This window comes from Hyaena hyaena, unplaced genomic scaffold (assembly GCF_003009895.1).
Source record: "Hyaena hyaena isolate Hyena2069 unplaced genomic scaffold, ASM300989v1 scaffold_104, whole genome shotgun sequence".
Classification (NCBI taxonomy): domain Eukaryota; kingdom Metazoa; phylum Chordata; class Mammalia; order Carnivora; family Hyaenidae; genus Hyaena; species Hyaena hyaena.
Genome location: NW_024080736.1, coordinates 62420 through 86349, shown reverse-complemented (window position 1 = coordinate 86349; position 23930 = coordinate 62420). Strand labels below are relative to the sequence as shown.

Below are 23930 nucleotides of genomic sequence, written 5' to 3'. Positions count from 1 at the left end.
CTGATCCGCGTTCTTAAAATTACGTGGCAATTTTGACAAAGTTCTGGGTTCTTAGAAATTGAGTTTCCATCTCCATCTCCTCCACAAGCCGGCCCCTTCCTCTCTCACGATCGTAGGAAAGCCCAAATACTTTATTGCCGTCAAGTGAGCTGAGAGCCGTGTATTCCATTTTCAGTTACTGGTCCCACAGGAGCCCTCTGTTTCGGAAGCCAAGGAAGCTGACTTTATGTGGGGATCCATGTGTTCTGTGAGCCACTCCAGTGAGCATGAGGCCGTGCACACACATGGATTGGAGTCCGGTGTCGTCTTCGTTGGGAAGGGAGGCGTTTCTACTGAGTTCTTTCTCTACGTGCAGAGGTTGAATTCTGGACCTTGTCAGTGCATTGATACCCGAGAGAATGCAGTGCCAGAGAGGTGGAGAGGGTCCAGATGCTCTTTAGGGCTATTTGGGCTCTCCTGGTCTTGTGCTAATGCCTCTTAGACTAAAAGAACTTTGCAGCAACCCATGGGACAGCCCCACATCTTCTAGATTCCCTAGAACTCTTGCCACACCCCACCGACTCCCTCTAGCCACTGAGGGGCCGCGCGCACAGAAAACCTATCTGGTCCTTCCCCTCACGGAGCTTACAGTCTGGTTGCACAGGACAGGATCCAGCTTGCAGACGCACCAGTGCCGCGTGATTAGAAGTCACGATAGGGGCGCCTGGCTGGCTCAGTCGGTTAAGCGTCCGACCTCGGCTCAGGTCATGATCTCACAGTTCGTTGAGTTCGAGCCCCAAGTTGGGCTCTGTGCCGACAGCTCAGAGCCTGGAGCCTGCTTCCGATTCTGTGTCTCCCTCTCTCTCTGCCCCTCCCCCACTCACTCTGTCTCTGTCTCCTTCAAAACTAAATAAACATTAAAAAAAGAAGAAGAAGTCATGATAAATCCCGCTGGAGAGGCGTGGCAGCTGTTTTCATCAGCGGTTGGTGTTTTGGAGTATTTCTAGCATCTCCCCAAATCACAGTGCCCTGGAGTCGTCAGAGAATGTGAGAACTTGGTGCCGGTGGCTCCATCCAACCCGTGTGTTTCGTAGGTAGAGACCCCACATGAGTGGAGGCCGGGGGCTAAGCCACCAGCGGTTCTCGCCCCTGGATTCCTGTTCCCTGTCAGGGGCTTAGAGCACTCACCTGGCCTGGGACCCCGAAGCTGGGAGGGGACCCTGGAGACTTTCCTCTCGTTCATCCTGCTTTGAGGCAGTAACCCTGCCCAGGCCCCCTGGAGCACTGGGGTCTTGGGACCTTTTTAAAGACTTGGGTGATCCCACAGCCCCACCACTTTCCATGGGTCCACTCAGGCCAGCGGGAAGCATGGTCTTCTTTCTGACTTAAGAGAGCCCGTCTTCTCTTGCTGTGCCATTTGCGGTGATGCCCAACACGGCCACCCTCTGCCTCCGATTGACTTCCCTTACCAGTCAAGAGACATTTCTGCTGACTCTTCCTCATCCCGTCTGTTCCCCCAGGAAAAGTCAGCTGCCTCTCTTCTGTCTCCACCCCCCACTTCTCCAGCCTTGGTGTCAGGAAACCCCCTATTGAGGACTCGGGACCAGCTCTGAGGCAGGGAGGACCTTCTGTTCTCATTTAGTTAGCCTGGCATATCCTGGGGGGGGGGGGGGGGGCGCGGCGAGACTCCCTGCCCTCTGCAGATACAAGGACAGGGCCAGCGTCCCCAGTGACTGTTCAGTGGACCACTTGGTCCAAGGTATTCAGCAAGTTCAAGGCTGATATTCCTCATTTGCGCTTTCTGGTTCATTCCACACCCACCTACCATTTCTTAGATCTGGCTTTCCGTTCCAGTCGAGCTCCGTAGGACAGGATCGTGGTCCCCGCTGATGCCCACCTGCTGTGGGAGCCTGAATGTGGGCTCCCCATGTGGCCTAGTCTCCAGCCAGGTGGCCTCCGACCAGGCCTTTGGCCCCCACCCAGGGCTCCACGCCTCCTGCCACGGTTGTGAGGCCGCAGACATTCCCTGGGCACCTACTGTGTGCCGGGCGTGCAGCCGTGCCTGAAACCAAGGGCCCGCCTGTGCTAAGTGCGCGGTCTGTGGAAACAGACCACATGTGGCTTTTAGTCACATTTCTAAGTTGAGGGGCCGGTCAGGTCCTCTCTAACAGAGCTTCCCTCTGGCTCGAACGCGTGAGGACTCTGGATGTCACGTCTTGTTCGTGTCTTCACGCAAGCTGGAGCGCGGGCCTTAACGACAGGGCCCGGCGCTCCCATCCCAGCTGCCCCCGTGGGGGCCTTCACACCGAGCTGTGGCCCCAGCGCCCTGCCCTCACCCGACCTGCCTTCGGTCCATCCATCCAACCCGGGGGGCCCAGCCTGGGTCACTCACGCTGCTAGAACTTCCTCTACTGTTGAGGCCGGTCTTTGCACTGGGAGGGTTTGGGCGAGAGCCAGACAGGTCTGTGTCACACGGGCGAGGCCCAGCTCTGACCAGGGGCAGGCCGCAGTCCCGCAGGGCCACCACCGGTACGCCCAGAGCACCTCCTCCCCCAGGTGGCTGCAAGCACGGGAGGGGGCTGGGCGGATGGTGTGAAGGCTCGCCCCTCTCTGGGCCAGTGATAGCGCAGTGTCTGCCCGCCGGGTGGCAGGAGACCAGACACCCAGGCTGGGTCAGGGCGGGCCATGGCTTGGCGCTGCCCGTGTCCTGGTGACTAGGAGCGCCGTGATCACGTGGGTAGACTGCTTCCACCTCTCACGCACCACCCCCAAGGCCATCTGTAGAGGCCCGTGCGATGGCCTGACGGACCAGGTTCTCCCCTCTGGCCTTCATCTTCTCCCCCAGCCAAGTTCTTTGCTGTTGGCATAGACCTCGTGGGCCCAGCGGAGTCTGCCGGGCTCTGTGTCTTGCAACTTCAGGCTGGACAGGCCCCTTCCTGCAGCTCACAGACCACAGTGGCCCCTTCCTCCCCCCCACTCCCCACTTCTGTCCCTTGCTGGTGGCACAAGAGGAATGCGGCCCAGCAGGGGCCAGGGGCACTGGTTGCTCTCAAGAGGGCAGAGTGGGGAGGCCGGGGCCACTGAGACAAAGCGCAGGAGACCTGGAGGAGGGGCCCGGACCTTCCTTTGAAACAGCTGTGCTGCCCATGTTAACCCTGCGGGGCTTGGTCTTAGCCTCGCTGCCCGGGTTGGGGCAGGGCACGGCGGAGGCCCGGCCCCGGGCGGGTGGGAGCCTTGAGGGTGTCTGTCCCATCTGATCAGTGTGCTGGGCCCGGCACTGAAATGAGAAGGTCGGGCCAGGCCTTCGGTGGCTCAGCACCTGGAACTATGCTGACAGGCCCCGGTGGGGAGTTGGGATGCATGAGGCCCCACGGGGCCCTGAAACCGTGTCCTCCTGGTGCGGGCTTGGATGTGGTGGTGGAGGGGGAGAAGACCCTTTGCCTGTATGGACTGATTCTCCTCTTTCACTCAATGGCCTCCCCTCCTAGAACGGAGTCCTTTGCCTTCCTCGGTCCAAGTGTGTATTTTAGCGCTTGTTAGGCCCCCCGCCCCCCCGGGGCCGCCTGTGGCTTCCTGTGTCCCCTGGCAGACTTGTCCTTGGCAGCAGAGGAGCCCAGCCTGCCGTGTCCCCAGGGCCCCCGGCCCTCCCTCCGTACCCCTGCTATCCGGCCCGAAGAGCACTGGCCTGGGCAGCAGGTCGGCATGAGCACGTGGCGGGATCATGCCCGCGCCTGTCCCCGAGTTGCCCGGTGCCCTGGGCGTCCAGCGCGAGGCCATGATGCGCTCCTGTTGTACCTCTCCCGTAGGTCCTTCAGGAGGAGCGACCCCGTCCATCCGTACCACGCGGGGTCTGGCTACGTCTTTGCACCAGCCACCAGCGCCAACGATAGCGAGATATCGAGCGACGCGCTGACGGATGATTCAATGTCCATGACGGACAGTAGCGTGTAAGTACCCTGCTACCCCCGTCGCGTACGAGGTTGGCAGTGACTCCCCGGGCCAGCTGGGCAGGGTCCACAGCCGGCCGTCCTCCCCTGGCTTTGCAAGCCCCGAGTGTGCGTGTGGGTGTGGACACTTGGGAGGGGAGGGTACCAGCGACGCGGTGCTGGCCTGGGGGGTGATGTGGTGGCCTGGGCGGAGTCAAGCTCAGGGTCCTGAAAGGAAAGTGGGCCGGTAGAAAACGAAAGTAAGGTAGAAGGTTAAGATGCTCCTCCAGAGATTTCTTGAGTTTCGAAACCCATCTTCGGGGGGTCATTCCGCCTTCCTTCCATGGATAGAAGTGCTGGGCTGGGCTGGAAACTCAGGTGTCCCATCTGCAGAACCAGCAGCTGGGGCGGTGGGGGGGGGATGTGCAAGGGTGACACCAGAGGGGTGTGTGTGCAGGTGTTCATCATTTCTGAGGAAAAGGCATTGAAGGTCGGGGTCAGAGAGCCAGAGCTCTCTCGAGACCCACCGGGTGTAGTGTTCCCTCACGGAAGCGTTCAGATGGACATCATTGAGTTCACTGAGCGGTGTTGGTGGGGTGCCTGCTGCGTGTCAGGTCCCACCCCTGAGCGGGGCTTCTCTCCAGAGTCTGATCCTAGATCTTTCACAGATGGGTGCATCTGGCGTACGAAAAGTTTGTTCCTTTTTTTTAAAAAAAAAAAAAACAACAAGGATTGAAGTACGGTCGACACGATGCCTCATTAGTGTTAGGTGTGCGACGTAGCGGCCCGACAGTTCTGAACATGACTCCGTGTTGACGACGGGAGCTGTAGTCGCCGCCTGTGGGTCTGCAACGTTATCCCGGTTCTTCATGCTGTTCCCTACGCTGTACTTTCCTTCCCTCACCTTTCTGTCTCATAACTGGAAGTTTGTACCTCTTTGTCCTCTTCAGCTATTTCACCCAGCCCCCCCCCCCACCCCCCCACCCCCCCACCCCCCCACCTAGCGTTTGTTCCTTTGCTTTCTAAACCACAGTCCAGGTCGTCAGGGCGCTGGGCCTGATGACGTCAGCAGGTGGGCGTCACCATGTGCACTGTACATCACTTGAAGTCACGCAGTGGTGATCTCCACGTGGAGGGCAGCCATTCTGAGTCTTACCATGGTGTGTGGGTGTGTGAGGTTCTGATCCAGGGGAGCCAAGGGAGGTGGGGCCTGGGGTTGGGCAGAGCCCCCCCAAGAGCTCCCCCAGCTTCCAGTTGAGAACTCCCATTCCAGAAATGGTCTTCCAAGGCTTTCCCACAAGCGTCTTGCAGTAGCAAGTTCTTTTGCTCACGGGAACAGTTTTGAAAGGCAAACACGCTGAGCTGTATTTTATAGCACGTGTAGAGTTGGCTCGTTGTAGCTGCCTAAAACTGGACCATCTATTCTTCCAGTTTGTTTGAAATCACCTGGTTTCCGCTGGCCAGTGTCCCGTTTTTCGGCCTGTGGCATGGCACCCGTTGGAAGGGAAGTTGATGGGGTTGGTGGGGTTGGTTGGTTTGGGATTCTGCTGTTGGTTTTCCCAGTGGCTTTCACTGTGTCCTCTCAGATTCCCCCATTGGTAAAGAGAGAGGGAGCCACCAGGGGAAAGGTTCCGTTTTAATAAAAGAACACTATTTTGGCATCAGTAAAAATAGAAGAAGGGTGCACCTCTTTCATCCAACATGGAGGAATGAGGGGTTCCACTGAAGTGAGTTTTTCATAATGACTGAGTCTCTGCACTTGAGAACAATTATCGCTTGATGGTCATAGTTCTTAAAAAGAATACGTTTTTGGTTTATATTGAATAATATTGGGTACAATTTGTTTATTATTATTATTTTTTAATGTTTGTGGGTTTTTTTGAGAAAGAGAGAGAGGTAGAGCATAAGCAGGGGAGCGGCAGAGAGAGAAAGGGAGACCCAGTCTCCAGGCTCTGAGCTGTCAGCACAGAGCCCGATGTGGGGCTCGAACTCCTGAAACATGAGCTCATGACCTGAACCAAAGTCAGTTGCTTAACGGACTGAGCCACCCAGGCGCCCCAGGCATAGTTTATTTCTTGATCCCAATATTTTAATACGAAGCTCTGTTTTCGCACTCTATTGTAGTATTATCTCCTGGACTCCAAGGTTATGGAAGGCCGTCTGCCCCTGTACACACATACTGGCTTTTTAAAAAATAGTTGTTTCTTTTTTCCCTCAGTCATCCTGCCTGTTGTCCCTTTTTGCTCCTGTGTGTGCTCACTTCTAGAACATTACTCCTGATTTAGCTTTTATTTGTGGATTGTATGGGGGTCTTAACCTTTTGAGTAAAATGATTAAATCGGATTCAAACCAGGGCGTTGAGTGGATCTCCTAAGTCAGCTGTAGTTAAGACTATAAGGCTTCTGTTTGGTTTTCTTAGAGACTGTTCTGGGCTTGCTTCCTGGTCCCTGCCTGCTTTTCAGCCCCCACCATGGACGGAGGTGTTGCTCAGGGAGCATGATAAGCGAACTCGGTGGCGTAGTCCCCGTATGTGTTTGAGCGTCACAAGCCCCAAGCAGGAAGGCCGGCAGTCACTCTTGATTTCACAGATGGGGCGGTAAGGCCCAGCGCGTGCCCAGCAAGACAGAGCTCAGATCCAGACCAGACGCAGGTCCTTCCTTGCTTTTTGCCTGTCAGTCCCCTCCCCACCAGCACGTAAACTGCCAACATGAGATGTTAGCAGGACCAGCTGATATTGAGACCTTTGAGCCACTTTGAGTTCCTTTATTAGGGAATCGCACTGCTTTCCTTTTTAATGGGTTGGAGGAGGGGGAGGAGGGAGCACATTCTCAGTGTCTCCCCTTCACGCTGCCCCCCACTGCCCTCATGCTTTCCCATCATGCTTTCCCAGAAGAACTCTTCTCAGTTTTATTTAGAGATGACTTGAAAGTTCTCACCCTTCCCACTTGGAGCACCAGCTAGCCCCCGTCCGGGATCGGAGAAGTTACCTTTGCCAGTCAGCTGGTCCAGGTCGCCGGGGTCAGGATGCGGGCCAGTAAAGGCCACTTGGATGTAGAGATGGAAAAGGGCAAGCCCTTGATGAGCAGCTTTCTCTTTGAGGCACACTAGATAGCCCTGGGTCCCAAGGGTCAGGACCTCAGGCTTGTCTGCCCCTCCTGCAGTGTAGCTGCTGGGATTGGTGGGGAGGACCCAGGACCCCAAGGCTAAGGGAAAGTGCCTGGAAGGCACAGAGACCTGGGCCTCTGTGTTGGGTCTGATCTTTTTTGTTGTTGTTGTTGTTTATTTATTTTGAGGGGGAGTGGGGTGGGTGTGTGTGTGTGTGTGTGTGTGTGTGTGTGTGAGAGAGAGAGAGAGAGAGAGAGAGACTCCCAAGGAGGCTCCACACTGTCAGCTGCAGAGCCCGATGTGGGGCTCGAACCCACGAACCATGAGATCATGACCTGAGCTGAGATCAAGAGTTGGACGCTCAACTCACTGAGCCACCAGGCGGCCTGGGTGCGATCTTGACGGAGCGTCAGGTGGCCCTGTCTCAGTCTTCTCCCGAGTGGGCAGGTTATCCCATGTGGCTGGCGTGGCTATACCCACTTGGGCGTGTTCATTCCAGCTGGGGGCGAATCGCTGGTGAGCGCAGGATCCTTCTCTCTGGGCAGTGGTCCGTCCAGGGCAGTTTGCCTCGTGCTGCCTGCAGTGGGGGACAGAGAGGTCTCCAGATTAAGAGCCCATCGGATGGGGGAGGAGGCCGTTCCTGAGGGTCTCAGGCTGCCAGGCGCTGGGGGTCCCCTGGCCCTCCTGCCCTCCTGCCCTCCGAGCTCGGTGTGAGGGCCCGGGCTGCGCCAGCCGCCTTCTGGCCGGCTGGCCCCGGGTGTGTGTGACCTGCCCAGCACCGGGCGGGTCACCCGGGATTCCCAGGGCCAGGATTAGACCCCTCTTCAGAGCTCTGCCAATTGTGGGCCCCGCACAGATGAGAGCACGGAGCAGGCGAGAAATAAAATGTGTGGGGGATGAAAAGCTGAACTGAACCGCTTTCAGCCCATTGTTCTTGCGGGGAAGCTGAGCGGGGATAAGAGGGTAGCAGGCCCCTTTGAAATTTCCTTGGACAAGTGAATAGGAGCGCCCCATAAGGCGTGAAAAGAACCCTGGCTGTTTCTCCCTGTCACAATGGCCGGCTCAGGCTGCGGGGGGGCTGCCGGGGGGCTGGGGAGTGGGGCCGGCCACCCCGCTGGGAGCTGGGGAGGGGACCGGCCGCCGAGGCGGAGAGGGGGTCACAGGCGGCCCTCAATAGGCTCCAGAAGGTTGGAGTCCATGAGACACAAGCCCGAGAAGCAATGGTCTCATTGCCACAGGACCAGTGACGCCCCGGGGGCCTTTGCAAAGAGGGCCGAGTAGAAGTTGGGCAGGACCGGCCATTCCGGGGCGCCGGGACCCCCAGGTACGGAGCAGGCAGGGTCCCCCAGAGGGGCCGTTGCCTTCACCCACAGCCCACTGCTGCCTTCTGTTTTCCCGCTGAGTGAAAAGCCCTGGTAAGGATGGCTGGGCCTTCGCGATAGGCCTCTGAGGAGGCTGTTGTACTCTGACACCTGCCTCCTCAGAAGAAATAGCTTGCTTGCTGGCTGTTTTTCTTTCTTTCTTTCTTTTTTGGGTTTGTTTTTTTTTTGGAAGTTAGCTGCCAGCCTCCCAGCAAAGTCCTCAGGCCCAGGCCTTGGAGTGCTGGGCACAGAGGACTGCGGAGACCATTCCGGGACATCAGGCCCGGGAGATGCGGCCCGTGGGGGCGGGCGGAGGCAGAAAACCTCACAAGCAGCAGGTCAGAGGCGGCCCGGAAGCCTGGAAGCTTCTGACGTGGGGGCGCCTGTCTGTCCCTCTGTCTCTGCTTCCTGCGCGGTGCCGCGCTCTCTAACCGTCAGGACCAGCTCGATGTTAGCTTCTGCCCGGGGTGTCCCCAAACGGCGCCAGATGATGCTGCCCTCGCGTTGCATGCAGAGGGTGGCTCAGGTTCTTTTCCTTCTTTGTATTTCCTTATATCTTATTTATGGGCTTGCTTTGGACACCAGGGAAAGCATCTGAGTGAACTTCAAATATTATCTTATCTTACAAACCAGGCTTTTGATGTTGGCTGCGATCAGAGGTTGCCTTCTGAGCGGTTGCCAAATGGGAATGCGAGTGGACGCGCGGACGCGTGAGGCAGCAGTGGCAAAGCCTGGGGAAGACGGCGCTCGGGTTAGGCTGGGCGCCGCGGAGTCAAAAGGCTAAGCTAATTGGCTCGGCTTAAATGGCAGCTAAGTGGAGCCCACGCTTCAAAACCATTGCTCCCCAGAAACAGTGGGCTCGTTAGCTAAAATGCCTGTAATCAAAGGAGACGGGATAGGGACGGAAACTCGGACACTCTTCAGCTCGCAGTGCTAAGCATCCAGGAAATGGATCCTAGACTTTTGGAGCCTGAGCACAGAGAAGAGCGGCCCTCTTCTGGAATGAGCGGCTGTTTTGGAAGAAGACTCTTGGCTGGTGGGGAGGTAAAGCGCCATTGCCGTGAAGGCACCCGTTAAGCCTCATTGAGCCTCTACAAGGTGACATCTCTTGTCTGACCTGGTCACAAGTTTCCTGTCCCGCTGTCCCGTGGCTGGCATCTGCCCTGGGTGTGCGGGGGAGGGGGGGGTGCTTAAATCAGTGGTTCTTCTTGGCCTCCAATCAGCCAGGGACCTGCTTCCCCTGCCCCCCCCCCCCACTTTACATACTTCCTCCAATTCTCTTCTTCCTTCTGGCCTGTATGGAAAGAGCAAAAGAGGTAGAACAGAGCCTGCTGATTTACATCTGTGTGGAAAGGGGAAGAGCAGAGGCTATTAGCAGGCACCTGAGGACAGTCTTGGAGGAGATGGATGGGGACCTCCTTTAGGACTCTTGAAGCCTTGCGGGTATCACAGTGAAGTCTTTGAGGTGCTTGATTCCTACCCCTCCTCCCCCCTCTCCCGACATTGTCAGGAAGGAGGCCTGGAGCAGAGGCCATCCACCCTTAAGTCCCCAGAGGAGTTGCTGGTCAGGACTAGGGCTGGGACATTGCCTCACAGCCCTGGGACAGCACAGGTTGGTTAGGTCAACGTGAGACCCAATCTGGGGAACCCCCGTGGTCATCCCCACCCCACAAGGAGCATTAGGTAAGAGACAAGAGAATCTTCACTGTGCCTTGGGAACCACCTGGCATGCCCCATAGCCAGTGAGTACTAAGTGGTGGGGTAAGATGTTCCAGAATGTTTCCCAGAGCTCCCATTTGCCCCTTCAGAATGTCACGTGACTTGACAGGGCTTGAGAAATGGGCCCTCAGGAAGCTTGGCTCCCCCAGGCAGGGTGGGAGGGTGGGTTGCTGACTTAAGGACTCCCATTCTGGAGCCCAGCAGCAGCTCAGATTTGTACCCGGGGTCTAACTGCTACCGACTGACTCTAGGGAGAGCTGCAGAGTCACTGATCATCTTAAAACTTGGTGAAATTGGGATTTTGTGAGAATAAAGTTGGACTATAGGTCACATGAGTCTGACCTGCTAGTGGAAACAGCTACATAGGGGCTGACGGCCTCAAGGTAGAATCCGGCCCCCGGTGTAGAATCTGGTTACTGCTCAAGCCAGTAACAATTGGTCCAACTCAGCTCGCGAGCACCCGGTTTTCTCCCGTCTTGTAGATGATCCCAAAGTGACAACACGGAGTTCCGGTAAACACATTCCAGGTGGTTCAGTTAAGTTTCTGAACCTAGAATCTTTTATCCTGCCTGGCCCTTGAGGGCCTGGTCAAGTGAGAGAGAAGTTGTCTGGGAGAGTCCACCCGTACTGGTCACCTGCTGTGCTCTCTCTGACCCTCTTGGCCTCTCTCTGGGCCAGGACTCACCCTGTGTGTATGTCCTTGCTTCAGACTGACCCCAATTCTCACTCTGTGCCCTCAGTACGAGGATCCTTCACATGCTAATTCCCAGCCAGGGTTTGGCTAACATACCTCATTGATGTATTGACCTACCACCATATAGATCTGTGTCATCTCCACGGTGGCCTGGTGATCTGGCCTAGGTCACTGACTTCTGGAAATTACAGCCCCTTGGAATTCTGGGGCCTTACAGACGAAGAGCTAGAGGTCAGCCAGTTACCCCACGGCTGCTCCCGGGTATTTTTAGGCATTGCTGATTTTCACCCACCACCGATGAGCCCGAGATGTTTTTCTTCCTTCCACCCTGTGATGAACAAAACACCAGGAAAAGGGAAATAACCAAATACCTAATCTCAATATTTACAGCCTCCAAGTATGATTCAGTCTGGGAATGTTGGAACCCTGAGGCTTCTGTAAATAAGTGGCCTCCAGAAAGGACAGCAGTGGGAAAATAGTCACACCTTGACCACTTGACGGCTTTCAAGCACAAAATTCTTTTTTTTTATTTTATTTTTGTTTAATGTTTTTTTATTTTTGAGAAAGACAGAGCATAAGCAGGGGAGGGGCAGAGAGAGGGAGACACAGAATCTGAAGCAGGCTCCAGGCTCCGAGCTGTCAGCACAGGGTCTACTGTGGGGCTTGAACTCATAAACCACGAGATCATGACCTGAGCCAAAGTCGGATGCTTAACTGACTGAGCCACCCAGGCACCCCACAAAATTCTTTAAAAAAAAAAAAAAAAAAAAATCCTAGCAATTCCAAGTCCTGTTTCGGTGAAGGAAGACAAGCTGGGCCAGAGGCTCTTCTTAATTCCACTTGACTGAATGTGATGAAGGACGTAGGGGCTCATCCGCCTTCAAGTCTTCACTCAAAGGTCACCCTCACAGCCAGAACTTCATTGGAACCCCCGCCCCCGCCCCACCTTTCTTCCCACTTCCTGCCCTGTATTTTGTCCTACTGCTTATTACCGCTTTCCAACCTGCTGTAGACTCTGCTTTGGTATTTTTGCTCCTTGCCTGCCACCCACTAGACCATAAGCCTTATGAGGGCAGCTGTCTGCATTTTTATCCCCCCCCCCCCCCCACTGCTTTCTCAACCAGTGCCTGGAACAAGGTCTGGCGCATAATAGGTACTCAAATATTTGAATGAATTGCACAGATTGCCACGTACTGGGGGCTTTCTCCTTATGCCCACGTTAGTCATGTGTCTTTGGCATTTCCTTAGTTTGGGGGTGGTAGGGTTTGGAGCCGGGGGAAGGAAGGCGCCCAAAGATATTCTTGTGATGATTTATGAAAGGAAGAAATTTGGCAACAGTCGGGAGCTGGACTGTTGGAGAATTACACCTGCCGTGAACGCCTGGTTCCGCCTTCTGTGGGCATGGTCCCTATTCCTACACTACTTTCCCTGGTGTGCTCACTCCATAAGGCCCTGGTCTCCTGATTTGTGGCAGTACAACAGACTGTGGGGAGGCCCAAAAGGCCTTAGAGTCTCCTACTTGGGGCACCTATAGAATAAAATAGGGGAGCCTTTACTTTGGGCTGGCTGGAGTGTAATCTGTTCTAAGGCAAAGCTTGAGAGATGATTTTACTAAGCTCTTTCTAACTTAATGACCCTGAACCTGAGAGGGAGCCAGGTTTACAGAGATGACTGACATGCAGGGCGGTTGGCAGTTTGATCTTTCAATCCAACCTTGGGAAGAGCCATGATGCCTGGCACAGCTGGCACACTTACCTGGAGATCTGTGGCTCTGCCCATTGGTGGGATCCCGGAACGGCTTGTGAGTCGGCCCCCTGTGCTGCAAGCATCCTCGTGAGCTGGTGGCTTCTGTCTTCTCCCTTCCCTTAGAGATGGAATCCCTCCTTACCGTGTGGGGAGTAAGAAACAGCTCCAGAGAGAAATGCATCGCAGTGTGAAGGCCAATGGCCAAGTGTCTCTACCTCATTTCCCGGTGAGTACAGTCTGGTGGGGGAAAGCAGATGTTTGTAGCCATGTTGAACCTTGACGAAAAGGGACGGGAGGTGCAAGGGGAGAGGTCTAGGCTAAGAGGAGGGAGGAGCCCGGCAAAAGGTGTCACCTGGTTCCTTGGGATGTGGTGCTGAGCAGAGTAGAGTTCAAGATGACCTACTTGAACTTCCACATTTTCTCACTTCAAACAAGAAAATACTGTATCAGAAACAAAGCCAGTTCTTTTCTAGAAACCAAGAACGGTAGCAGCTAGTCCATGTTCCTCGTTGGGTTCCCACTAGAATGGAAGCCCCCTGAGGGCAGGGGGTTTTGTCTGTGATGTTAAATGCCCTGTCCACGGAGACTAGACCTGTGCTTAGCAAGGGACAGGTGTTTACTAAGATGTGTTGACTGAATTCGTGAATGAGGAGGCTAGAGAAATCTCTGCCTCCCACAGAAGGAAAATTCCATCCCTGGGACATTGTGTTGACGGTACAGCTCGATTGTGTCAGTCCTCCATCTGTCTACGTGCATGGCCATTTGTCCCGTGGGCTTCCGAAGCCCTGGAGGGCACCTGTTCCGTCCTATCTGTCCCCAGCCCCCAAACTTGGTTTACTACCTGCTGGTGAATCTGTGCGGAACAAATGCAGTGTTGGGAAGCAGGGACCCCATGAACAGTTTCTCCCTGTTATTGCCGGGAGAGGCCAGCACGGCGTGGAGATGCTTTCCTGGCATCTCCCCTTCTGTTTCCGTGTCCTGGAGGGCCGCCGGCACGTGGCCCCCTGTACTCAGCGGAGCCTACGAAGCTGTGTCTCTTGCAATCCACGGAGACCCAGATCGCAAGGAAACTCCCTGGGCAGGGCAGGGCAGGAGTGCCCGGCTTTGAGCAGTGTCTCTGTCTCTGAATCCTTCCTGCCAGCCTCCGGGAATTCAGTTGGTACCCCAGTTAGGTTGCATTCGGAAAATTAACACCTCGCATTGCTAATCCCACGTTGCATCAGTGCCTGGGTTGTCCTCTCTGAAAGCCCCTCCCACAGTCCCTGCCCACTGAACCTTGCCCTAAAATTGGCAGGTTAGGATGCTTTTCTGGGGACCGTTAGCAGCTCCCTCCCCTCCTCAATAATATTACCCTCCAAACACAACAGTACTGATGATACAGATTTTTTCCGCCGGGCCTGGGGGGAGGCAGTGTTAATAAAGAAAAGTTCTATGGCCCAGGCTTGTAAATGAGATGATTTGGTCCCGGGGTGTGCAAATCGACTTTCTCCATAAGGCAGCGCTTCGATCGGGGCTGCGTGGAGCCAGCCTGCGTGAGCAGGGCCGGCTCCTGGGGGGGGGGGGGTGGCTCTCTCTCCCCCCATGAGGTTCGGCCGCTGAGTGGTTGCCGGTCCCGGTGGCCAGGCCCGCACGTCTGCAGGGGAAATGCCTGCCTTGGCAGGTTGGCTTCTCCGCCGCCCCCACCTAGCCTAAAGCCAAGGGCAAGAACAAGAGGGGAGTGAGGAAGAGGGAGGCAGCCGAGCGAGGGGAGGGGGTGGCGGGAAGACGGGTGTGGGGGGGACCGAGGGCCGGGCGGTGGGAGTTCTCTGTTTGCTGCTCTTGGCAGGCATCGTCATGCCTTTTTGTATTCCGTACTTGATTTGGAGATGTTCCCTTTTCCCTTGATAGATCAGCTTCAGGCAGCCAACCTCAGCAGTGTTCTGCTATTAGCCCACAGCATCTTTCTTCATTTTCTGTACAAAGAGACGGGGAGGAGGGGTGGAGAGAGCCAGGGAGATCTAGGACAGTGTTGAGGCAACGCCACCTCAAAGGTGCGCGGTGTGCGGCCAGGAAATAAATTACCGCCGCTTCTGATCCGGCCGTGTGACTCCCTTCCCCCACCCTGCTTTCCTCCCCGCACCCCCCACCTCCCTTCCAATATTATTATTATTATTATTTTTTAATTTCCAGCTCCCTTTCTGTTTAGACTCTACTTTTTATTCCTCGAGCTGTCCCTCTCCCCTCCCCACCTCAGAGGGCTGCCTTTTTTTTTTTTTTTTTTTTTTTGATGTTTGACAACAGTCTTTGAAGATTTTCTACTTCACAGTAGCTACTGATGGGCTGGTTGTACTACAGAGAGAACAAGCGGGGCCTCTCGGAGTGCGACCAACTGCTCCCGCCCAAGGCACACGCTGGCGGGGACCCTGGCTCTCCATGAGGTCGCGGCGGCCGCGCATAAAACTCCCGAGCAGCGCGGGCGCCGCGCCCGCCGCTCCTCGCCCGCCCGTGCGGCCGTGGCCGTGGCCGTGGCCGCGGCCACCGGGCCCGGGAAGCTCCAGCGGCCACCGAGCACCGGCCCTCCTGACCATGCGTCGTGTCTCCCCTCCCCGCGCCCCGTAGAGAACCCACCGCCTGCCCAAGGAGATGACCCCCGTGGAGCCCGCCACCTTTGCGGCCGAGCTCATCTCCAGGCTGGAGAAGCTGAAGCTGGAGCTGGAGAGCCGGCACAGCCTGGAGGAGCGCCTGCAGCAGATCCGAGAGGTAGCGTGCCCCCGGCCCGGCCGCGTCCCCCCCCCCGCCCCGGGCCCCGGCGGCTGGCTGGCAGGGGCCCTCTTTCTGTGCACCACCTCTGGGCCGTGGCCCCGCCCCTCCCGCTGCACCCGCGCCCCCGGGGCCCCGCCCCTCCCCTCGACCCTCCGGAGACCCTCAGGCCAGTCCCTCCTGCTTACTAGCCGCTCCCCCTCCGCCCCTGTGCTGCCTTCCCCTCCAGGATGAAGAGAAGGAGGCCTCTGAGCTGGCGCTGAGCTCCAGGGAGGGGGGCCCCGCGCCGCACCCCCTCTCCCTCCTGCCCTCCGGCAGCTATGAGGAGGACCCGCAGACCATTCTGGACGACCACCTGTCCAGGGTCCTCAAGACCCCCGGCTGCCAGTCGCCGGGCGTGGGCCGCTACAGCCCCCGCTCCCGTTCCCCCGACCACCACCACCACCACCAGCAGCACCACCCCCTCCTCCCGCCCGGGGGCAAGCTGCCCCCCGTGGCCGCCTCGCAGGCCGGTTGCCCCCTCCTGGGAGCCAAGGGCTTCGTGACCAAGCAGACGACGAAGCACGTCCACCACCACTACATCCACCACCACGCCCTCCCCAAGACCAAGGAGGAGATCGAGGCGGAGGCCGCACAGAGGGTGCGCTGCTTCTGCCCGGGCGGCTCGGACTATTACTGCTATTCGAAATGCAAGAGCCACCCCAGGGCTCTGGAGCCCGTGCCGGCCGAGCAGTTTGGGTGAGTGTGGGGGTCAGACTGGAGACTCTGGAACTTCCGGGGGAAGGGGAGGTCGCTGGCACTTAGCTTCCGGAAGGGAGGCGCGGGGAAGGGTCCTTGGTGTGTGTCACCCCACCACTCCCCGAACCTTCCGGCCCGAGGGGTCCCAGAGATGTAACGGGGGCCCCTGGGTTGGGTGTGGTTCTTGGTTCCCCGCAGCAGCGGCAGAGGCGGTACCCTGCCCAGACGGACCGGGAAGAGCTCGGAGCCGGGCCCGGCCCAGCCGGCCAGGGAAGGAGGCGCCCCAGGCGGACCCGGGGCCCTGCAGCTTCCCGGGGAGGAGGGAGACAGGTCACACGACGTGTGGCAGTGGATGCTGGAGAGTGAGCGGCAGAGCAAGCCCAAGCCCCATAGGTAAACACCGGCTCGCGGCCAGGGTCACGGGCAGCCACTGCGGAGGTATTGTGGGGATGGCTATTTTTGCAGGGGGCCGAAAACAAACAAGACCGTTGGCTCCTGCCGTCTTAATATTAAACGCTGGACTGAGCAGACCACAAAAATGCCATGTTTTGGCAACGCCCCCTGTGCGTGTTATGGTAGGGTGACTTTTTTCCCCCTCTTCTCTTTGAAGGCAGAATAGAGAAGTTTCTATTACAGTCACATTTTCCAGTTTCTCTAACCCAGTTTCTGTCCTTCTGCTTTCTCTCTCGTCCCTTGTCCAGTGCCCAGAGCACGAAAAGGGCCTACCCCTTAGAGTGCGCCCGCACGGCCCCCGCCGAGCGAGCAGGCCGGCACCACCTGCTGGGGGCCGGCAACGGGCACCCCCGCGCGGCCCCCCGAGCCCACCCGTTCACCCAGGACCCCGCGATGCCCCCCCTGACCCCACCCAACACGCTGGCGCAGCTGGAGGAAGCCTGCCGCAGGCTGGCCGAGGTGTCCAAGCCCCCCAAGCAGCGGTGAGTGTGAGCAGCACAGAGCGGGAGGCAGGGGCGGGGACCCGGCCTCTCACAGAAGGGCCCCTGGCCTTCTCCGCCTGGGTCCCTGTCGCTCCCCAGGGAGGAGGGGAGGCCTCTGGCCACAGTACGATTCCCCTTTCCACCTGTCGGAAATTGTTCCTTTCCGTTCTGCTGGCTGAAGAGCCAGCCAGCAAAGGCTCTGCTAGTCACGTGAGGCCTAGCAGGAGAGTGAGCGTCAGTAAGTCCTCACAAATCCCGTGCCTTACACAGGCCCGGGTCACGTGAAGCCGGTTGGATGAGCATGTAAGAGCCATGACTGGTGGGTGGAGAAGTGAGAGCCTCAGCCCTTTCCTGGGCTCCCAGGGGCCTTTGGGTCCCTGTGCCCCGTTAGGGATGGGCCTGTATCTCTTTAGGGCCCGCAGAGAACTCCTTTCCTGCCTGCCCCTCCTCCCCCCTCTGCCTGGGGACAGCAGGCTTCTGCCTCAATCCTCTGCTCCGGCTCTGTGCCCTCAGGTGCTGTGTGGCCAGTCAGCAGAGGGACAGGAGCCACTCGGCCATCGGTCAGACGGGGGCCACGCCCTTCTCTAACCCAAGCCTGGCTTCAGAAGAGTGAGTGTCTCCACCCGACCTTCCTGGATCCGCCTCGTGGTTTACGGGTCAGGGCATCGACTCCGGTGTTGGGATTTTTTGGAAACTTCCTAGTATGTTGAAATCTCCTTGATTGTCCCATGAGCGACAAGGATCAGTAGGTGCAGATGTTGCCACAAATCAGGACCCTGAAAATGCTGCCTTTACCGGGAAACGCACTGGGACTCGTACACGAGTGTCGTTTCCCGAAGAGAGGGCTGGCTCGGGGCTCCTGGGCACGCACCGATCCACAGGCTGAGGCGTGAAGCCATTAGCAGACGGATGAAAGGGGACCCCAGACCCGGATGCAAAAGCTGCCCTCATTCAGCTGGAAGTTAGCAGGTTGGAAACTCTGAGCAGAACGAGGATTCCCCACCGCTGCAGAGACAGAGAGAGGACCGTCTTTGTTGACTTGCTTGGGGAAAACAGTGTCTTCCCCATTGGGCCGTGATCCTTTTCGTAGATTTACACTCTTGCGGAGTAGACCGAGAAGCTTGCTTTTTTTTTTTTTTTTAATGCTGCTCTACAAACTCCGAATAAATGAGGGAGGTCAAAATGATGGGGCTCTCCTTTCCGGGGGGGCTCTGGGATCCAAGCCATCCCAGGAGATGCTCTGGTTCAGCATTCCCTGGCTGGGGGGAGGGAGCCCACGGCGCTGTGGCAGCTCCCCTCCCGCTTCCATTGGCTGGAGCCCTGTGGGTGCCATCTTGAGAAAGACTGTTCTGTCCCCGCTGCCATTTGGCACTAGCGAGGGAAACAACAGCAGTGTCTACAACCAAAAGGAAACCCTCCCTTCCTGGGCGCGCCATGCAGGTGACCCGGAGGTGGGCTGTGTGCTCTCAGAAGGGGCCGCCCATGTGGCCCAGGGGCCCCCCACGCCCAAGGCCCCCGTAGAGCTCCTAGCTGCAGCCCCCCTTTCTCTCTGGAGACTACTTGAGGGCCTGTGTGTGTTGTGCGAGCATTTGCTGCCTTCAAACGCCGAACTTGTTGCATTCCATCTTATTTTTCAGTCACAAAGAGCCAAAGAAGCTGGCGGGGGTCCATGCGCTCCAGGCCAGCGAGCTGGTCGTCACATACTTTTTCTGCGGAGAAGAAATTCCGTACAGGAGGATGCTGAAGGCTCAGAGCTTGACCCTGGGCCACTTTAAAGAGCAGCTCAGCAAAAAGGGAAATTATAGGTAAGAGCCTTGCGGCTTCTTGCCGCTCCAGAGTTTGTTTGCTCAGAACCGAGCCCCGGAGTCACTTCCCTGGCCTGGCCGGACCCGGGAGGGGCCGGGAGGCGGGGAGACTCAGGAGGCCACTCGGCCGCCCGGTGCTTGGGTTCCTTCTCATTTCCTCTCTCCCCTCGCCACTGACAGAAATAACACAGCAGCAGGGAGGCCCCTGGGAGGGCTCTGTGGGGGCCTGGATGGGCTTTTTCTACCAGGTGACCGAGACTGAGGGGAAACAGGGCTTTGCCAGGGAGAGCTGGGCTTGGGCCATCTTGTGGAGGCCCTCCCTGCAAGGGAGGGGAGGGGTGTGTGTGGCGGGGAGAGACAGATGGACTGTCCACACTGAAGGCCTGGGGAGGGGCAGGGGCCGTTGCCTGGAAATCTAGACAGCACTCTCCTTACTCAGCCTTTCTGCCTGAACAACTACCTCGCGTGGGGAACGGGCCGCTTGAAGCAGGAATGCACCTCGGAGAAGGGGCAGGGCCCATGGGTGGGACCCGGGTGCACAGGGCTGGTACTCTTTCTGTGGGGGCCTTGGCAGAGGAACTTGCCTTCCCCCCCAGGCTCCCTTTCCTGGTCTGCTCAGTGGAGACGCTCCTCTGGCCTTCTAGGGCCCCCAAGAAGGAGCCAAGAGCAGGGACAGTTTTGCTGACTTTCCCTTCACTTGGGGTGGGTGATGACTCCACTCCTGTTCGTCCAGAGTCCTGGCCACCCCTTCTCGCGTGGCCTTCATCCCAGGGGAATGTGGGGGTTCTGCTGCAGCTGGATCTCGGGTGTGATGTGCAGGGCCAGGGTGAAGCGGGCCGGGTGCCCCTGGCACACGCCGTTTCATGGTGGGCACAGGGTGTGCTTGGAAGGTGCCAGCCCAGTCCCGCCTCCAGCTGGGCATGGGAGCGGAGAACTCGAGCAGCACTTAGCAACCTGCCTGGGGGTGGGGAGGGGGGAGTCACCAGCTCCTGGAGTCACCTGCAGGGCCCTGAGACCTTCTCCCTTCCAGGGCCCTTGCGTGTCTCTCCCAGTCACTCTGCCGGGGAGCTGACTGGGCCCGGGGACCCACAGTGATTCCCTTCGCAGGGAAAGGACAGGGCTCAGAGGTTAGGACCCCGTGAGGGACCTCAGAGCAGGGCGTGGGGCTGGTCTTAGATCTTTCCACCTGACAGCAGGGCAGAGACAGTGCGGAAACTGTTGCGGGGGGGGACTGGGAGACAGGCCCGGCTTCTGCTGCTCGTGCTTCGCCTTCTTTTTCTTCTTCTTCTTTTTTTATCTTGCACAGACACAAGGTGAAACTAATTACACAAGTGTGCCCCTCCAGGGATTCATTTTGATCTCAGCTTTGACTCGGCTGGACTCTGAGTGGAGCTGCAGGTGACCTTCAGGGGAGAAAGGGCCACAGAGCGCCGAGCCGAGGCTGCAGGGAGGGTCTGCGCGCAGCCACTCCGGCCACATCTGGCTCTGATTTTTTTTTTTCCTAAGGCACACTTAATAAGCCCGGCTTTGAAGCCCCGGCCTCCCCTTTAATGCACAAAGAACTTGCACAAATGGTTGACTCTCGAATTCTTTACTGATTGGATCAGGCTGTGGCCAGGCCCTTCCCAGCCGCCTTATCTCTCTGAACTTGCTCTCCTGGCTCGTGGGGGCGCAGGGTGTCGCGCCGGGCCCACCCAGCAGGGGTGGGGCTTCCTCTCAGCTTCCCCCCCCCCCCCCAAGTAAAAAAGCCCAGCGGGGATGGGGCCGCGGAGTGGGGGACCTGGGCCACGTTGAGTAATCTCAACATGGCAGGGTTCAAAAGGAGAACAGTCTCTCCAGACGTGCCAGACGCTATTGGTGCCAGATGTGAGAAGAAAGCAGTTTGCCACAGAAGGCATGTTGCAGTGGGAAAGTCCGTTTCTGGAGAAAATGAGGGCAGCGCAGTGCGTTTGAAGTCCTGGGGCCAGGGCCAAGGCACCGCGGCCTGTCCTCTCTCTGGAAGAGGCTGTCGTTCTGTGAGAGGTCACTGCCTGTTTGCCCAGAGGTGCCGAGAGAACCCAACTTGCAGACTGTGGCGGGGGCGGGGGGTGTGTGTCAGAGCTGGGGGGCCGCGGGGCCCGACGGAGGGGGACGTCAGAATGGGAGACCCGGGTAGGAAAAAGTGTCAGGCGTCTCCCGTGCACGGTGCCCCTCCCCTACCTCCCCCATCCCGCCCCCTCTTGGGACCCCCTCGATAGGAAGCGTTCTCCCCACTGACCTGTCGAGGCCGTGCCGTTCACCCTTGTGCTGTGGCCCAGCTGCAAGGGCTAAAAACAAGGAACCTTGACTAAATCCAGCTGGTTCCCTTTATTCGGCCTTATCTCCTATGAAAGTATTTGGCTTGCCTTCGTTAAAGAGGAAAGAAGTTTAGTTCTAACCGAGGGGAATTCTTTTTTTTTTTTTTTTTTAATGAAAAGACAGAAACAAAAACCAACTGTAACCCTGAGACACAATTAAATTTTTTAGAGAGCACCCCCCAACACACACACACACACACACACACACGACTGACACCCTCCCTCCATGAGTGGCCTTTATTGGCTGGAGGTGCCAGCCTGCAGGGGCAAGTTTAATCCGTTTGAGGGTGTCTCCCTGGAAAGGGATGGGGGGCTGGGGGAGGGCTGGGGGGGGTGCCGCCCGGAGGACAGCCCTCGTCTCTGAATGTGGCTCTCCTGAGAGACGCCGGTCATTTGCGTCCACACAATTAAACAGCCTTAGAAGAAAGAAGTCTGGGGTGGGATAAAAGGAACCTTTAATCAACGGGCATAATAGAAGGGTCTTTAGTGTTTGACCCTGGAGGGCTGGGAGGGAAATGGGGAGAAGAGGGGAGCGGGGCCAGTCTGCAGGCCTGGGAAGCGAGGTGGGGCTGGCCAGCCTCCCGCAGGGGCCACTGAGGAAAGCAGCCTGTCCCGTGGCTGTGGCTGGGGTTGAGTCAGGAGAGCGGGCCTGTGGCCACTGGAGGCTGGGGGCAGCCTCCCGCGGGCTTCTACAGGCTGGGGCCTCTTTGAGGGGCCCCTCTTGGCTGCTGCTGCAAACGCACCCGGTGTGCTTTGCCCCCCCATCTCCCCTCTTTCCTAAATAAAAGGGGAGATGGCAGCAGACAGCTCTGTCCCCCATCGTGCACTGTCCCCAGTGTGCGCGCTGTGCCAAGGACCGCGGCCTCTGTCCGCAGGTGGGAGGCCGCCCGGCCTGCCCCTCCTAGGGTGCCCTCGGGTGACGCCCTGGTGGCCGCCGTCAGTCAGATGCGGGCCAAGGTGTCCATGCACGCCAGCTGCAGCAGGACCCTCGAGACCCCTCCGTCATCTTGGGGTCGACCTAGCCCTTCTTTTAAACCGAACAAAATGCAGCCTTACTGAGGCACGTTTTGGGTTTTCCTTTTAAGGTTTTACTTCAAAAAAGCAAGCGACGAGTTTGCCTGCGGAGCCGTGTTTGAGGAGATCTGGGATGACGAGGCGGTGCTCCCCATGTACGAAGGCAGGATTCTGGGGAAAGTGGAGCGGATTGATTGACCCCGGGGGTCAGGCTCTGGCGGACCGTGGGGGCCGACACCCGCGACGGACCACGACGGGACGTTCTGAAGGAAAACCCAAACCAATGAAGAAGACGGAAGTCTAGGGAAGAATTGGCCACTGGCCACTTGGGGCGGGTGGGGGGAGGGGAGGGTGGTTTTCATTATTCACGAGCTGGGTACTGAGATAAGAAAAGTCTGAACTATTTATTAAAAACATGACCACTCTTGGCTATTGAAGATACTGACTGTATTTGAGAGACTGCCATACATAATATATGATTGCCTAGGGATCTGAAATCCATAAACTAAGAGAAACTGTGTATAGCTTACCTGAACAGCAACCCTTACTGCTATTTATTGAACAGTTGATTCCCCCCCGTCCCCGGTTTATGGATATGCTGCTTTAAACACAGAAGGGGGAAAGTGGACGTTTTAATTGTCCTATCCAAGCTTAGGAGTTGAGCTAGGAGTGCATGAATGATTTCTTCGTTAAAAGAGGAATTCTCGTGCTTTGCCCTGCACTTCTCCAAGTGAAGATAGACTTTGGCAAATGGTGCCCTGCCATCGACACACGCAGAAATTGGTGCATTTTTTTTTCCTTTCTATGCTGCTCTATTTTGTCATAAAGGTCTTGATTTATAATGCAACATCACCGCCATCTAGGGTCATCGTGTTGGATGGGGATCCGTTGTGGGGGGCCGGGGCGGGGGTGGGGGGGAGGAAGCCTCCTTTGTGGGACCCCAGATTTATTCAGTAACTTTTCTCACCCCACCAAGGCCCAGCGCCCAATGGCTGAGGCTTGCTAGAACCTTAGAGTTCAACTTGTGCTTTTATCGAGATAACAATTCCTTGGAGTTTTTTGTTTCTGTGTGTTTTTGTTTTGTTCTGTTTTCATTAGTCTTTGGACCACCGCCATTCTGGAAACCACCCCAACCCCCCCTTGGCCTGCAAAGAAGCAGACAGTTGTGGGAAGACCTAGCAGCACCCTTTTCCTCCAGACACCTTCATTTTGACGTTCGGGTTTTTGTGTTAAGTTAATCTGTACATTCTGTTTGCCATTGTTACTTGTACTATATATCTGTATATATTGTACGACAAGAGAGTATTAATCCACTATCTCTAGTGCTTGACTTTAAATCAGTACAGTACCTGTACCAGCACGGGGCCCTGCTCCGTGTGTCGCCCTATATTGAGGGCTCGAGCTTTCCCTTGTTTTTTGAAAGGGGTTTATGTATAAATATATTTTATGCCTTTTTATTACAAGTCTTGTACTCAATGACTTTTGCCATGGCATTTTGTTCTACTTATACTGTAAATTATACATTATAAAGAGTTCATTTAAGGAAATTTACTTGGTACAATAATTATTGTAATTAAGAGATGTAGCCTTTATTAAAATTTTATATTTTTCAAAACGTTGGCCTCCTCCTTGAATCCGTGGGGGCGGGAGCAGGGCAGAGGCACCCTTTGGCCTGTTTGCGTGCAAACAGCTGCCCTGGATTTCTCACCTTGCTTGAGCCCAGCTCTGACTGTCCTTGACCTCTTCTCACCCGACCTGGGGGTTTTGAAAAACTGTTCCTTCAAAATCACCTGGTTACGGGCCGAGGATTTCCTTGTCACAGAGCAGCCCGGA

The 23930-nt window shown here is 56.8% G+C and overlaps 1 protein-coding gene across 3 annotated transcripts in view; it reads left to right on the top strand.

Moving 5' to 3' along the window:
* AXIN2 (axin 2) overlaps window positions 1-23712 on the top strand; it is a 31346-nt gene extending 7634 nt beyond the window's left edge. For all 3 annotated transcript variants that reach the window (XM_039235919.1, XM_039235918.1, XM_039235920.1), the window contains exons 3-11: window positions 3786-3926; window positions 12654-12756; window positions 15129-15269; window positions 15499-16007; window positions 16206-16400; window positions 16709-16942; window positions 17456-17551; window positions 18580-18747; window positions 22169-23712. In XM_039235919.1, the coding sequence (XP_039091850.1) occupies window positions 3786-3926; window positions 12654-12756; window positions 15129-15269; window positions 15499-16007; window positions 16206-16400; window positions 16709-16942; window positions 17456-17551; window positions 18580-18747; window positions 22169-22295 (1714 nt within the window). In that variant the 3' untranslated portion in view covers window positions 22296-23712. The remainder of the gene's footprint in view (window positions 1-3785; window positions 3927-12653; window positions 12757-15128; window positions 15270-15498; window positions 16008-16205; window positions 16401-16708; window positions 16943-17455; window positions 17552-18579; window positions 18748-22168) is intronic.
* Window positions 23713-23930: the final 218 nt, after the last annotated feature.